General features: G+C 42.6%; 1 protein-coding gene across 16 annotated transcripts in view; it reads left to right on the plus strand.

The window, feature by feature from the left end:
- Positions 1–16,126, plus strand: part of Sox5 (SRY-box transcription factor 5) — a 998,560-nt gene that overhangs the window by 916,529 nt on the left and 65,905 nt on the right. For 9 of the 16 annotated variants that reach the window (XM_075982312.1, XM_075982308.1, XM_075982309.1 and 6 more), the window contains one exon: positions 10,666–10,812. The exons of the other annotated variants lie outside the window; for them this stretch is intronic. In XM_075982312.1, coding sequence (XP_075838427.1) covers positions 10,666–10,812 — 147 coding nt within the window. The remainder of the gene's footprint in view (positions 1–10,665; positions 10,813–16,126) is intronic. 16 annotated transcript variants of the gene reach the window in all.

Below are 16,126 nucleotides of genomic sequence, written 5' to 3' on the forward strand. Positions count from 1 at the left end.
ATTATTTTCTTCCAGTGAGAAAGTATTTTTCTCTTCATATTTTTTTGTGTTGCTTTAAGAGAATTTCAGTGACATTTCCCACAAAATTAAACTAATTAAAGATGAAGTACCATCAGTGATATATAGAGATACGAAGAGCCCCTGGCCAGCATCCTTCCTACCTTGCCAAATGGAGATGTATTTACTGGTCTGTGACCTCGGGGATGGAGGCAGAGCTCTTGTTCTCAGTCAGCAGCGAGCAGAAGTCTGGAGCAGCAGAAAAAGGGTCAGTTGGATAGGTCGTGCATCATACGGGGAGGCAGATGTTAGAACATATTGTAATGGGCTGTGTGCGGAACGTGAAGGTGGCTCGTGGCGCAGAGCACCGGGAAGGGAGGGGATGCGCAAAGATGGGGTGGCATTTCCTAGTGTGACTCTTACAGAAGTTTATCTAGTTCCTTAAGGAACGGTTTCAATTATAAAAGTCAAAATGAGTTTTCTTCTAGCTGTTTGAGATTTATTAGTGTGTGATAAGATGAAGAACACAGCCCTTAAAGGGACCGCACCTCTGAGGCAGTAGTTTATCAGCTCCTCCCCTGCAGCGAGAGCTAGCAGAGGGAGTGACAGCCTCTTGCCTATAAGCGGTCCGATGGCTTGCGGAAGTCCAGAGGCATCTTTAGCAGGATGCCATTTGCACACCCACACAACAGTCCACCCTTCCTCGGTGCCTCCCTATTCCACCCAGCTCTCACAGCTCATAAAACTGAATCGAATAACAACATTTGGATATGTATTGCTAACATTTAGTGAGGCAGCTTTATATAAATAATATGACTTACGGCTTTTATTCGTGAATTCACAAGCATCGTTTTCTCTTATGCCTGTTTCACCGGGCAGATCTATTCGCCTCAGCCTGTTTGGTGCCAACACATCCAGGTTCATAGAGACTTCTTAATATAAAACCACATTTTAGGCAGATAGGACCTCTGCAGCAGCTCAGCTTTTACAAGACATTGCCAGCCAGGTGTGGTGGGTTTTTTGTTTGTTTGTTTGTTTGTTTTGTTTTGTTTTGTTTTATTTTAGGAGTGAGTCATGATAATACGTTTTCCTTTTTGAATTATAAGAAGCAAGCTTCTTTCTTCAGACATACAGAGCCGTGGCTCACCTGCTGCTGAGGGAAGGTCATCTCCATTGAGAACTTGGTACCCTCTCTCTCCCTGATGGCTTGATCTGCTAACAACCTGGCCTCCTGTCTGGTCCGTTCACCTGATCTGGTTACCCCCTTGCATGACCTGATGCTAAACTTTTACTCCAGCATCCCTAGTGACACCGTATCACCACAATGGCTACCTCCCTCCACTCCATGGAGAAGTCTCCTATACGTCCTGAGCTTGCCATTTCAGCTGAATGTTTCTCCCGTCTACCATATTCCCTAGGAACTGTCTCACAGTTCAAAAGATCCCATGTCCCCCATGTCTACATTCCGAGTTTCTCCTTAGAAACTTTAGTTCCTCTGATGATTACTGTATCATATGATATACATTAGAAGGAATATTTTATTATTCTACGGCCACACTATGTATGATTTTTCAATGATAGCCATGCCCTTCTCTGAAACCAGACTCTTAGACCATTTCTCTAGCACATCTTACTCTTTAAAAGAAAAGTCCAATGAATAAAGCTTTCTTTTAACTCAACAACGTGATAGCCCAAGCTTTTCCAAAAGGAAAAGATTTCAATATGTAATTTTTCCATAGAAAACAAGAGAGTGCCAGGCAATGACCCTTGCTAGAATAATTATCCTTAGGAAGATAGGCAAGGATCTGGAGAGTCGGCTCAGCCACTAAGAGTACCGGCTGCTCTTCCAGAGGATCTGAGTCCAGGCCCACAACTACCCGTGACTCCAGTTCCAGGATATTAAACACCCACTTCTGGCCTTGAGGGAACGACACAGATGTGACGCCTGTACATACATGCAGGCAAGCACTAGTACATGTAAACAGAAAAAATAATACAGTTTTAAAAACACAGCCAATGCTAAGTCCCAATGAAGATGTAGGGTAACTGAAAAATTCAGACGTTGCAAAAGGGCCGCAAAGGCGCTCAGCCCCTGTGGAAAAGAAATGGCTTTCAAAGTAAACATGGACTTGTGTGACTCATGTTCATATGACTAAGCAAATCCACTGTTAGAAACCGGGTAGCCCAGAGTAATAAAAACACACAAAGGCTGGCACTGGAATGTCCACGGCAGGATTATTCATAACAGCCTAAAAATAGGAAACAAAACTCCAAGTGTCCATCGAGTGGCTGAGTGGACAAACATGGTGTACTGTGATTTATCAAGCGGAAGAATCGGCTCAGCTGGGCCGATGCTCATCAAGTGGGCAGAGGCGCCAAAGGCACAGCGCTAAGTGAAAGAAGCCAAACCTCTCTAACTTGTTTCTTCTGACTGCAGAAGTGGTTGATTCCACGCTGGCCTAGCTCAAGGGATGTATTCTGCTGCATATAGAGCCATGTTCAGGGTTTATTTACATATCTTGATGCATCGGGGGAAGTGTAACCCAGTGGGTTTTTGTGAGATGGAAGCCTTCTGATTTCACTGTGCTCGCCAGGGGTAGTGGGCTGAGGAGGTTTGTAGATTGTCAGTTCCTGGCTCTCTCAAGTCCGTCCCTGTCAGTAAAGGTGTGCAGCCATTCTGATCAGGAGCCTCCCATCTTCTACAGAAAGATTCTGAGGACAAGAAGAGAAGGGTCCAGGTAGCCCCTCACCAGGGCATTGAACCTTGATTCTCGACTTGACTGGATAGAGAGATGTCTAGGGGTTAATAAACCATGTGTTGCTGTGTCCAGGGATCGTTTCCAGAGATAATAGATCATGGCCATACCAATGGATTGGTCCCTTGATAGGTGGCAAAATGACAGCCTTCTTGAGAAGTGGTGAATGAGAAGGGACCTACTCTGAGGAAATGGTTCCCGGTGGCAGCCAAGGCAGGAGAGCTGTCTCTGGCCCTGGACCTCTACCTGTGTTTTCCCTCACTTCCTGTTTCCTGTTCCCTTTTGTGTGTCCCCTACTCTGATGCTCTGCCTCTTTGTGAGCTGAGCAGTCATGCCCTAAACCTTCTGAAATCACAACTCATAGTAAATCCATCTCCCCCAGGTTGATTATGTCAGACTTTATTTATTGTTTATTTATTTTACCCTTAGTGACAATGAAGATAATTAGCACAGGATATTTTAATATGGAGTGACAAGGATAGCAATAATCTGGTGTGTGTGTGTGTGTGTGTGTGTGTGTGTGTGTGTATGTGTGTGTGCGTGCGTGTGTGTTAAGATATATACAAGTAAATTTGCCATGCTCTGTTTGATACATATTGACCTTGGTGCATCATCGTCACCAGTGTCCCTCACAAAGCTTGTTCAAATCCCCAAATTAAAGCTCCCCACTGAAGGAGCTGCTCACACCCCTCCCTCCCTCCCTGACCCTGGACACTTCCATCCATCTTTGTATTGATAACTTAGCTCTTTCCCAGCACTTTGTGTGAGCGGCATCACACAGCCTCTCTTCCATTTCCTCCGCTGTACTCCCTCGGCAAAGCCAAGCTCCTCAAGGTTCAGATGCACCATCACCCACTGAGTAATATCCCCTTCCTTAGCTTTCCCCCACTTTTTTAAAACCATTTACCCATGAGAAGATTTGGGGTCATTTCCACCTTGGACTATTGAGGCCAACTCTGTTTATAATATGGTTTTAGATGTGTGATTTATTTTATAAAATCCCATTTTCAGGTATTTTTCATAAACAACTAAGGACTTCCAAGTCACTCACTAACTTTGCTTTCTGTGCCAGGGAGTAGATACAGTTTCGACACTGGGAAAGGTAATTTAATATTCTTACCATCAAAGTGCAAGCTTCCCGCTTCCTCCCACCATTGCCAACCCTGTGGCCCTCTTTGAGTCTCATCTCAAGATTTATCTATTAAATTATATGATGGGGGGCACATGTCTGAGGGGTGCCCTGATAGACCAGAAGTAGTCCAAATCCCCGCTTCTGGAACTATGGGTGACTGTGAGTCTCTTCCCATGAGTACTAGGAATCAAACTCGGGTCCTCTCAAACAGCAGCCAGTGCTCTTAGTCTCTGAACTATTTCCCCACCTCTTAATTTAGGGGGGGGGGATTGATGGAGGATTCCCAATGTGTGGGGGATTTGGTGTCTCTTGTGCTCTTGAATTCGCCAGGAAGGGAGAGTAGATAGTTTATTAGCCAGTCTGTAGGGACGCATACATCATAAGCATTCACTCACTCCGTGTGACTCTCTACTGGGACTCTGGCCGATGCTGTTTTATACATAATGCATGTATTAAATAAGGTAATGCTGCCACTGTCAGGGGAAGCCCACGCCTCCATCCAAGCTGCGCTGATAATTTTCCGAGGACGCATGGCAAACAGCGATGCAGGAAGCACATTCATCCCCATCGAAACCTGCTGGCATGTTTTGAAAGATTTTTCTCCAGTACATTAGTTTCTCTTTAAATTCTACATTTAAGTTACATTAAGAAGCAGAAATTAAGCCATAAAGATGTTTCTGGACGCTTGAAATTGCTTTCGGTTTTTTGTTTCTGTTCACCATGCTTTTCCACATCCCTCCACTTAAGGGAAGGAAGGAAAGGAGAAGTGAAAATTTCCCTTCTAGATCACATTTAAGTTAGTGCATCTCTCCAGGTTTCCTTTACACTGTATACTAATCTATTCAGAAACACGCATCACAGATAATACATGGAGACACTGTCATCTCTGTCCTGAGTATCTACCTTAGAAACGTTACCATGTCTGTGCATGTGTGTGTGCATTAATTTAATTGGTGTTTATGTGTGTGTCTGTCCGTATGTCTTGACATCATTTTTAAAAAGAAATCAAAATTTCCCATTCCTGTACACATATTTGACTTGGAAGACAGTGTCAGAAAACTTTATTTCTATTTTAGTTTTGAAAATTTAAGTCTGTATGTTTGCTTATTTTTGATTTTTTGATGAGTAGTAATTCATCTGGAGAGATGATTATGACTAATCGTCGAGGCCCACGCAGGATGACAACTTCATCCTTGTACCTGCTTAACCCCTCAGGGAGAACAAAAGCAACCTCTTTGCTCCCACCTGAATAAACAGGAAAATTTGAGACATTCACTTATATTCACCTTTAGCATACTTCTTTTATTCTCCTAAATACTGGTGTTTGGGGAAAATATCACTCAGAAAACAGGATTCTGCTTTGAAAGACCATTGTCGGGGGCTTGGGAGATGGCTCAACACATCCTGCTCCTACCAAGCTCCTGAACTGTATTCTCAGCTCCCGAGTTAGGCAGCTTGCCACCAGCTGTGGCTCTGTCTGTCTCCAGGGACTCTGAAGTCCTCTTCCATGGCTGTGGTACCGCACTCACACGTACATGCCCTTCCGCAACCACACACATGCACACAGAGTTAATAAAATAAATGTATAAAAGCACTTATAATATTCAGAAAAGCTCTCAGTGCTGTAGCAATCTTGGGCTCACCAGTCATTTCACAGTCACAGCAGAGTCCCTGAGTGCCTTCCAGAGCCGCTGATCTTTACAGACGGCATTTGAGAAGTCCACTCCCCGCAAAGAAACACACGTGTTTCCTGTGCAGTGTGATGTTGAATGTGGGGGAGACACGCATAGACAAAGGAAAATGAAGGGAAGGTAGAGAACAGGCGCTTCACAGGGCCCCTCCTCATCCATGCCTGGAGGAGAGGAAGGTTGCGCAGAAGCATGCACTAGTTTATGTGACTCCACCTTCATCCCTTATCCATGCCTGGAGAGAGGAAGGAGTTGCATTGAAGCACACACTAGCTTGTGCTGCCTGCTCTTGGGAAATGACTAAATGCAGGGTCCTCACTATCTCCTTTACCTCCATCCAGATTGCCTAGATACATAACAGTGTGACTAAGGATGTACAAGTGACCCATGTTGGTTAAGAGGCAATGGCGTCATTACACAGAGCCCTTGCCTTTGGGTCTACGCAACTTGCATTTGCTATTTTGAGGTGGCGGTGGAGACAAAGGCATATGCCCTGCCTTTGTGGGGTTCACTAGTCACTGAATAGGTATGAGACATCAAATCCTGATAGTTATTTTTGTCAGACCCGAGTGTTTCAAATCCAGATACTCCAGATGGCAACTAGACACCAGGCTGTAGCCAATGGGAGAAGCTGTGTTGTGAGCAATTTGAGGAAAATATGCTATTAGGGAGAAGTGGCAAGAAGTTCCTATAAAATGAGGATGATAATACGGCTTAGAATTTAAATCGTTGTTATTTTGTTAGTGACGAGCACTAGCATTTCTGACGTGAACGTCCTCTTAAAAGGTTGTAAACACGTATTGTATATAACCATGGGAGAAAAACTAGGTTGTCCAAAAGTGTTGAACACTCGTCTTACCCAAAATACCAAGCTAATTAGTAGAGGTGAAAATATCTGTCTTTATCATCCTCAGCAAGTTCTGATCTAGCACTGGATCGCTAGAATTTGGCAGGAAACTCAAATGCCAATAAGTGGACCTGTCAACCTACCGCTTGACCCCGCTTCTGTGTACACAAGCCAGTAAGCACAACAAAATGGGGATTAGGTTTGGCTGGCCAGGGTGGATACAGTTCAGGGGTTGTGTGGGGGTGGCCATCGCCTTCTTCAGACCCCTTAAAGCACCTGGGGATGAACCTGTGTGCTCAGGCCTAGTGTGTGTGTAACCCCACCCCAGGTTCCAGTACTAATGCTGTAGGAAGAAAAAAAAGAAGAGTGAGAAAAGGAGAAAAAGGGGAAGAGGGTGGAGGGAGAAAGATGACCGGAGAGGATGGTGGGGGAGAAGGGAGAGAGAGTTTGCCCTTTTGAGTAAATCCCTGTGAGATGAACTGATCAGCATTTTGCCATCACAATGCAGGATTATGAGATAGCCTCTCTGTCTGACTTGCCTTTTCAGAACGCGAGTGTAATAAACTTTGTCTCACCATGATTACTATACACAAACATATGACAATTGCATATTATATTATAAAAAGAAAGACAGGTAAATTACGTTTTGTGCCCACTCTGCTATGGCATGTGTATTATTTTCTCTTGTTAATTTTCGCATTAGTGATGGCGGGTCAGCTTCTTAGCCTCAGAAGTGTCACCTCTAAATTCTGATGACCCCCCCACAGCAGATCCTCCAGCCTTGTCTTTTTTCTAGTTAACCCTCACTCACGTTTTTCGGTGCCTTTCCCATACCTGGATTTTCAGGATAAATTTTTGTGCCGGTATTTTACGAGCGTCCACAGGAAGACTGAGCCTTTATACCCGGTGCTGCTTGCTTCTCAGGGTGTCCACTCAGTAGGTCACTGGCTTTGCTGTCCTTCTCTGTGCCTGCCATTATTGGGAGTCTCCTTCCAATAGGGAGCACATTCCTGTCCTCCAACAGTTATTTAAACTACAGAGTTAGACTTTGGAGGTGACACCCAGCTCTGCATTTTTCTTCCCAGCGTCGCAGGTAAAATGAGTTATAGGATGGTAATGGTATTTCTGTAGAGACTGCTACGATCTTCTAAACATCAAAGACTGAGAGAGAGTGTAAACTTACTGAGATGGTCAAGCTGGAGGCCTAATCTCACTTTTCTCACCTCGCTGGGTTAACAGGACTAAACTAGTGTTTTAACTTGAACTTTACAGACACACTTCACTCTTTTTGTTTTGAATTTTTCTTTTCCCTTTTCTTTCTATCTTTTTTTTGAGACAGTTTCTCTGTGTAATGCTAGCTGTCCTGGAACTCGTTCTGTAGACCAGGCTGACCTCAAACTCAAAGATCGCCTGCCTCTGCCTCCCGAGTGCTGGAATCGAAGGTGAGCAGCGACCAACTGACCCAGTCCACTCTTATCTTGAAACTAATGGTGGAAATTTTTAAAGCCCTTTTCACAGATCATTAAGAAAATTTAGGATTAAACTATTAACTTCTTAATTTCAATTCCCTCCTCTCCTCCTTCAAGCTCCAACAAGACAAGATTTTTAAGGAAACACTCATAAAATCGGTTATAGTCTGCCGATCTTTCTATCTTTCTGGCATCCACAGGTCCCTGTTTTTTTTGTTTTCTGTTTTTTGTTTTTTTTTGCAAGTATGCCTTTGCTCCTTCACACAGCTCCAGATTCTGTCTGAAATTATCCCAAAGCTCCTACTTATAATTCTTTCAGCTCCTTCAAGGAGTTCTGCCAGAACTGTGGGGGAAGGGGTTTGAATATTCCTTCCCGCTGTAAGCCATCTGACTTTGGGCAACTTTTTCAATTTTTTTTTTAGCATGTCTTTGGATATTTGAACCCTGATAAACCCATTCCTTTTGGAAAATGGTGAGATCAAATGCTGGTAGGAAATGAGGGAAGGGTGTGAGCTTTTTTTAATGTTGAGCATATGACACCTCCAACCTTCAAAGGCAATACAATGATTGTATCCTTTTACCTTTAAATATAGGTCCTGTAATTTTGTTTTTATTTTTTGAAAGTTGCAAATGTACCTATAATGACCAATAATCATTGACTCACCTTAGGAATAATTGATCAAGTTATTTAAATGTCTAACACCATAGCATGATAGGTAGATAGATAGATAGATAGATAGATAGATAGATAGATAGATGATTGATAGATAGATAGATAGATAGATAGATAGATAGATAGATGATAGATAGATAGATGATAGAAGATAGATAGATAGATAGATAGATAGATAGATAGATAGATAGATAGATAGATAGATGATAGATAGAGATAGATAGATGATAGATAGATAGATAGATAGATAGATAGATAGATAGATAGATAGATAGATAGATGATAAATTAAAAAGTATAGTGATAAATCCTTTAAGGGTCAATACTAAATTTTAAATCACCGAGGTTTTTTAAAACATTTGGTGTTTACATACAGATGTCTAGATGGCCCATGTCACTTATATTAATTGGTAAAATCTCATTTTTATTGCGTACTGAAGCCAGAAATGTGTTTTCTGAAGACATACCTCTCTAATAGTAACAACTGATGTAATTCTTTTCAAGGACACAACAAGCAATGCTACACAAAAGTTACAGAATCTAGCATTGTTCTGTGGCTAGGCTGAAATGTGGGTGTTTTTCAAATTCACGGGTCTGTGTATTCTACTAGGCATGTGTGTAATTTACTAAGCTGTGTCCTGAGGACACAGTCACACTATAAATAACCTCATAAACAGCTCAAAATGATGGCAGAAAAAAATCAACTTTTCAAATCCTAGGAAATAATGGACAAGTTTTCATCACCATCAGGAGGAATATATCAATTATGAATTCAAAGAAATAACCATAAACTCTCAAGTCTTTAGCTACAAAGCAAATTATTATTTTACTCTTTATGCAACCTAAGACTTGGGGATGGAATCTTTTTCAGTGGTTGAAATCAGAAATGTTATTATTATTCCAACATAAAATTGTGATGGGCGATCAGTACTGATGACCGAAATACGGAAGTCCTTGCTTTCTCTCCGTGCATCTTACTTCACACGTAAATAAGCTGTAGCCTCTGTCACCAAGGCAACTTTTCTGCTGGCATTTGGGTCATAGGATGCAGAACTGCAGGTGATGCATGTGTATCTTTGTGGAATGCTGCAGTTGGCTTACAGCATGCCATTTACAGTGGGGTCCTACTTAGCAGAATGTGTCGTTTTCTGGGAACCATTTTCTGCTTTGAAAATGTTCTTCCGGGAGAACTATAGTGTGGTCTTTCTCTCTGGTGGCCTCCATCCCAATTATGTTCATTGCAGACGCATTGGATTGCATAGAAGCGGCTCTATGCACGAAATAGGACGCTGGGACACGTAGGACACATGCATACTATCAAGACTTTCTAATCCAGACTGTCAAATTTCTTAAGGAATACTACAAGTCTGAAGTTCGTGTCTGTGTTTGATGTCCATGTTTGAATGTAAAGTGTTTCTTGAGGTTGGATACTGCATCCTAAGATATCCTTATAAAAGTGAAATGTCCTTTTAAACTCTTTATTTGTTGGAGCAGCTTTTCTTTGTTGTTAATAAGAATTAGTATGTGCTCCATAGAGTTTTTTGTTTGTTTTTGTTCTTTTGAGATATATCTGTTTAGACCATGAAGCGAATTAACTAGAGGTATCCTGTTAATTTTTAACACTGTAGGTAGAATGACCACATATCATCCCCCAGAGTCCTCTCCTGCCTTCCTTATCAATATGTTTCCCGAATTCCACACAGTTAATTCTCAGAAGAAAAAAAAATAGTTCCAAATGCCCAGTTCAGTAAGTCAAAGAGCGAACCAACATAGCTATGAGAGTTACTCTATAGTGAAGCTGAAGAATTTAAGGGTGAACAGGCCTTGGCCAATTATTACTAAATGCTTGCCTTCCCGGTCAGCCGTAAGGCGTGAGTGTGATGGCTACTTCTGTCCTGTGCCCCTGAGCCTGCTATTGCCAAAAGGGTCCTGTTGTCTGCCATTGCTCTCCTGACAAGTTAAGTTGTAGAACCGTTACAGATTTTCATTCAGTATTTTGGGTGTAACCAGAAAGAGGCATAGGAAGCATGGTGCACCCGACTGTGTGATTCTGAAGGGTGTTTGCGTTATGACTGACAGTCTCTCTCTGTCTTTTCTTCTGTAGCAGTTCTATGCTGCCCAGCTAGCCGCAATGCAGGTTTCTCCAGGAGGGAAGCTCCTAGGCCTACCCCAAGGCAACCTTGGTGCTGCCGTGTCTCCTACCAGCATTCACACAGACAAGAGCACAAACAGTCCACCACCCAAAAGCAAGGTACCCTCTTCAACAAGCTCATCTCTCTTTCCTTGGGCTTCTCCTGTTCACTCAGTGGTGTTTGCTGAAGGTCTCATAGATTCCAGTCACTGGGCTAAACTCAGGGTGTTCACGGAGGTAAGACTTTTAGAAGGAGCAACAGTTGTATGTGTAAATTTACATTTCTAATAATTGGCTTATTCACTCCACAAACGTATCGATAGTTATGAGAATCTGAAGTGTGCATCTTTGAACCAGTGAGTTTATAGCCTTAAAAGCAGATATCTATAAGCAATCCAATAGCTGTCCTTTATAATCTAAAGACTAATCAATAATAAAGTCCACAAAGCCTTATATGTATAAAAGTACATTAGAATTTATTAGGAAGAGAGAGCGGCTTCGGCAAGAAATGCAAACGTTTGCCAAGGGATAAACAGCTGAAATAGAAACTTAAGTATGAGGAGAATGGAGACATATGGAGTGTTTCTTAAAAACTATCAATAACTGTTATAATGCAGTATGGGAATGGCATAGCTGTAATTTTAGATATGTCACCCATCCACCAAGATTATCATGTAAAGACATGAAGATAATAATAGTGTTGGGAGACTATTTAAACACAGTTCTGGCTTTAGAGCTCTGGAGACATTTCCTTAGAACACGGGGAAGGCTGGGGGAATTCAAGATGAATGCCTCTTAGAAAAGAGCAGAGAGCCTTGGGGGAAAAGTCTTTGTATGTGCAGACTTCACGTGTGTGCTGTTGTGTGAACACATTAAGCTTTCTATGACGTGAGTGTGGCTAGCCAAAGAGTAATGGTTTCTGGGGTTATTCACAAAAACAACTGCAAATATTTAACTTTATTACAAAATACAAACCAGAAAATCGACACCGCTAATAATTTTTCCACCAAACATCTTTCTTAATTGTCTAGAAACATGCTTTTGTCTTCCATTCTATGAAGGAGGCATGAGAATATCTTAGGGGAGTCCAGGTGGAGCAAGCACAGAGTGTGGGAATGAAGTAAACTAGGAAGGCTCATCCTGAATGGGAGGGGCGCTCAGAGCATCAGCTTAGTTGCTGTCGAACTCCATAGTGGAGCCTGGAAAAGGGACCACTGGGTCAACTGTGAAAGAGAACACATTTGTGCATGAGCTTAACCTGACAGAGGAGCTGTGACCGTGGCTGGGGAAAACCCTACACACTGCCGCACCGCAGGGCGGGGACATATGCCACGTTCAGGTCGCAACTGCTGTTTGGAGGACCTCACACACTCCTTGCTTAATGTTTAGGGCTCGACTTGTTCCTCTTTATCATCTGGACACACGGGAGATGTCGAAGCTCCGAGGCAGTTATAAAGAGTTACCAAGGGTGATTTCTAAAGTGCTGCTATTCTGATGGCTCCCGTGCTAACTGTTTTAAAGGGTTAGAGTTACAGAGACATTTTAAGCAAAACAAAGACACAGCAATGGAGCCCTTGCTACACACAGACTCTGCTTCTTCCCCTTGCTGTGTGTGCTCCCCGTCATATTACTATCCACGACAGTGCTTTCCGTTAGAGTCCCGCTCTTAGGACTGGAGACTGTTGGATTCTGTTTTATATGATTAGTGGATTTCTCCTTACTTCTGGGTGAACCCTTTATCATTGGTATCTTCTCAACCCTTTCACTTAATTCAAATAATAAAGAAGCGTCAAATGCCAGGCAGCCTCCTCCATCTTTGCCTCTGCTCAGTCCCCAGCCATTCATCCATCTGTCCATCCATCAGCAGGCTGGCTGGCGTTCGCTACAAGGGTGTTCCCATAGGTAACAATGGCAAATGTCAAGGCCACTGAAGTGCCTTTGTTGTGAATGGGAAAGGACTGAGCAAGCCAAGCAGTTTTATGTACTCATGAAACCCTATGAATTCAACACCAAAGAGAACAGTGGTTTCAGCAGGGTTAAAATTCTTCTAGATCTTACATTTTTTATGCCTCTATTCAGTTCACAAGAGTGAAAGAGTAAGAGTGTCTTTCAGTTACCACAAGTCACAGGAAATAAACATATATGCTATAGTTTATCTTTGAAGTGTAATTACTTTTTAAAAGTCAGCCTTCATGACTTATCTATCACATAAAGCTTTGTGGGTGCTCCTCTTCCCACCCACACTTAGAGCACATATAAAAGATTTAACCGAGCTTTTCCAGTAGCAACAATTTAATAAAAATGCGTGTCCCTTGCCCAGTGTCCTCTAGCATGCTGCCTGTCACTACTTTGGTTGTCAGAAAGAATTCCAAAATATGATGGTGTTGATATAGTTCACAAAAAAATACAGGGAGTTAAGAAGAGCCGTGACACCAAGTCACATTATTTGAATGTAGCTCTCAAAATTGCCACTAGTAATACAGAAACAGAACCCACTAGTTCTCTTCTGGCTTAGAAATGATGTTTGCACATCGCATGATGGATATTGTGATTCCACAGAGCTAATTTATTCATGAGCATCATTTATTAGCATATTTGTTTTAAGACAATCAGCTACCAGTATCTTGGGGATGTTTTCTGTGCGTTTGTGTTTTTCGTTGGTGCCAGTTTCTTTGCCTGTCTTCCTCTCACACGATAGTATATGGGCTTTGTGCATACCTGCTTGGCCTTAAGGGAATTGATGGCTTGCATTACAAGTATATTTACTCTTTGGAGCAGTGGAGTTGTATGTCCAATTTAAGGGGTGACCGATGAACAATGCTCCTACGGACAGCTGTCAAAAGTGAAGGGTGCATTCTGAGTTACACCAGCTACCCTCCTCCTGGATGGACCATTGCCTCTTACTCCCAACTCCAGAGGACACCAGCAAAACTTATTTGCAATTTGCAAAAAGAAAAAAAAACAGGGAAGGGGGATCAAAAGGAGGGGCTCCAAAAGACTGTAAAATTGTACAGCATGAGTCCTCGGATTCACGCTGCTTTCAATCTGCCGTGTGCCAGTTGGAGGCTCAGGGAGTGTGTGTGCGCGACAGAAAGGATAATGCTGAGAAATGATAGAGAGGCTGCGACCTCCGAGCTCAGCCTGGAAATCCAAGACATTGATTTCACTTAGCATTCCTGCTGAGAGATCTGGCGGAGTTCAGTTGTAATAAAAGAACAAGATTCTCTTCTAATGGTAATGGCGTATGACAGACGTATCACTTTGTCTGTCCTCAGCACCAGAGAGAGCAGGATTGGAGAAAGGTCACCTGACCTGCCTGGGGTGTTGTACAAGTGCTACACTGAGCTTTGAACTGCTGCCTAGGAACATAATTGTTTATAATATTAAATGATAAAGAAAGCTTTAGAGGACTCACAGTGCATGTCTGAAAGCTGCATGCAGGAACTGCATTTTGTAACAGAGAAAATTCTACATGAAGTCTGGTCTATTCCAAGTCTGCCTTTGAGAGCACTGGCGTTCCTGTCCTTGATGTCACTGTGTAGGGAATGTCCTCATCAATGCCTGAAGTGGTATTGCTGGCTAATGTTGTAACGTCTAATTAGTAACATGCCGTGTGTCTGTGTGTGTGTGCGCGTGTCTCTGTGCGTGTGCGCACGTGTGTGTGCATCTGAGTGTATGTACAGTGTTGTAAAGTCTTGGCTTAACTAGTTAACGTGTGTGTGCGCACAATGTTTCAAAGTCTTGGCTTAATTAGTAACATAGTATGTGTGTGTGCGTTTGTGTGCTTGCATACACATGTGTGTGTGTGTATGTGTGTGCACAATGTTGAAAAGTCTTGGCTCAATTAGTAACATGCCGTGTGTGTGTGTGTGTGTGTGTGTGTGTGTGTGTGTGTGTGTGTATTCACTGCCTCATCTACTATCAGAGTATAATGGTGAATTAAAACCATGGGCAAGTTCCAACATGTCCACAGCACTTTGGGTCTTTTTAAAAGCTTGGACTCTTACCTTTTTCCTAGGTGTTGAATTCTTTCCTGTAGCTCCCACTTGATAACCGTCTCCTCCATGAACCAACAAAGGCAAATAGATTTATTGAGCTCCTCACAAATGTTCTCCGAGCTTACGTGCAGCTCCATGGCTAAATGATGGCGAATAACAAGGAATAAGTCTATGAAATCTCCAACTTCTGTACTAGAGATTCTGCCTTCCAGTTCAAAGGAATGCTTAGCATACTGTTGCATGATGCTGGAATTTGAATCTTGCTGCAAATATGCTTGCATGCCTTAACAAATGTTTAAATTTGTTTCCGGTCTAGACTCTGCCACCAAGCAACTGATATAGGATATGTTCAGCGTTTCATTTGTTAGTAGCACACATTGTTAATTTAAATCCCTTTCTGGATAACCAGTAGCATCTTCTGAGATCCCCGCCAGGCTCTCCACAGAAGAATCCTTATCTTTATTGGTTGGGCTAACTGTCTAAACTTTAGATTTTAAGTGATTTTTTTTTTCATTGTAAAAGTAGTCACCTCTTGGGGAAATTTGAGGGACAACTTGTACATGCTATTATCGAGATCTCTCTGTATTTGATGGAAAGGTGTGTATCTCCAGCGGCCACCAAAACCAGTTAGCTTTAAACGCCGACAACAACAGAGAATTCCTGGGTGCTTTTCTTTTAACCTCACCGTGACCCTCCTCCAGCCGCCCCACTCCCCACAGTCAAGCCTTTGTGGATGGCAAGAACACACAGATTGTCCAAATCGGGATTTTTGTTGCTGTTGCTGTTGTTCTTTTCAAATCCTTCTCTGGCAGGGACGCCCCATTTGCTCAGCAGTAGCACCTGCAAGTCACGACAAGGGAAAGAAACGCTTGTCTGACAAAGCCAGAGCGGCCCCGGCCAGCTGACCAGATACAATCGGATCCTTGCTGCGGCAATATCCTTGTAAATACCGCTTCAGTTGCCGAAGCAAGAGCTAGAGCTTCGTGGATATCTGATCCACTCTCACAGAAATGAAGTCATCTTTTCCTACTTGGTGGCTGTGTGCGTGTGGGAGTTGTATCTGCACTGCCACTGACTTGTATCAGACACCATCCTATTAATGGTGCCAATCACACACTTGGAGGCTACGAAGTAAACGCTCCCCATATACTGATCTTCAGTTTGTACAGCACTCATAAGCCTGATATACATATTCCCAAGATGATTTAGTGCTCAGCTGAGAGGGTGACATCTTGATTGAAGACCGGTTATGATACATTTGGAAAATGACAGCATTTTTAGTGACTCGAGACAGGTATTTATAATGCCAAGTGGGAGAGAAAGGAAAATATGAACATGAACTGACAGTATCCGGTCCTAATCAAGTCTGACCAGCAGTACCATAAGCTGTCACATTGAGTACTATTTGATGCTGTTACTCTATTTATTTGTTTTTG

The sequence above is a fragment of the Microtus pennsylvanicus genome, chromosome 8 (genome assembly GCF_037038515.1).
Source record: "Microtus pennsylvanicus isolate mMicPen1 chromosome 8, mMicPen1.hap1, whole genome shotgun sequence".
NCBI lineage: Eukaryota > Metazoa > Chordata > Mammalia > Rodentia > Cricetidae > Microtus > Microtus pennsylvanicus.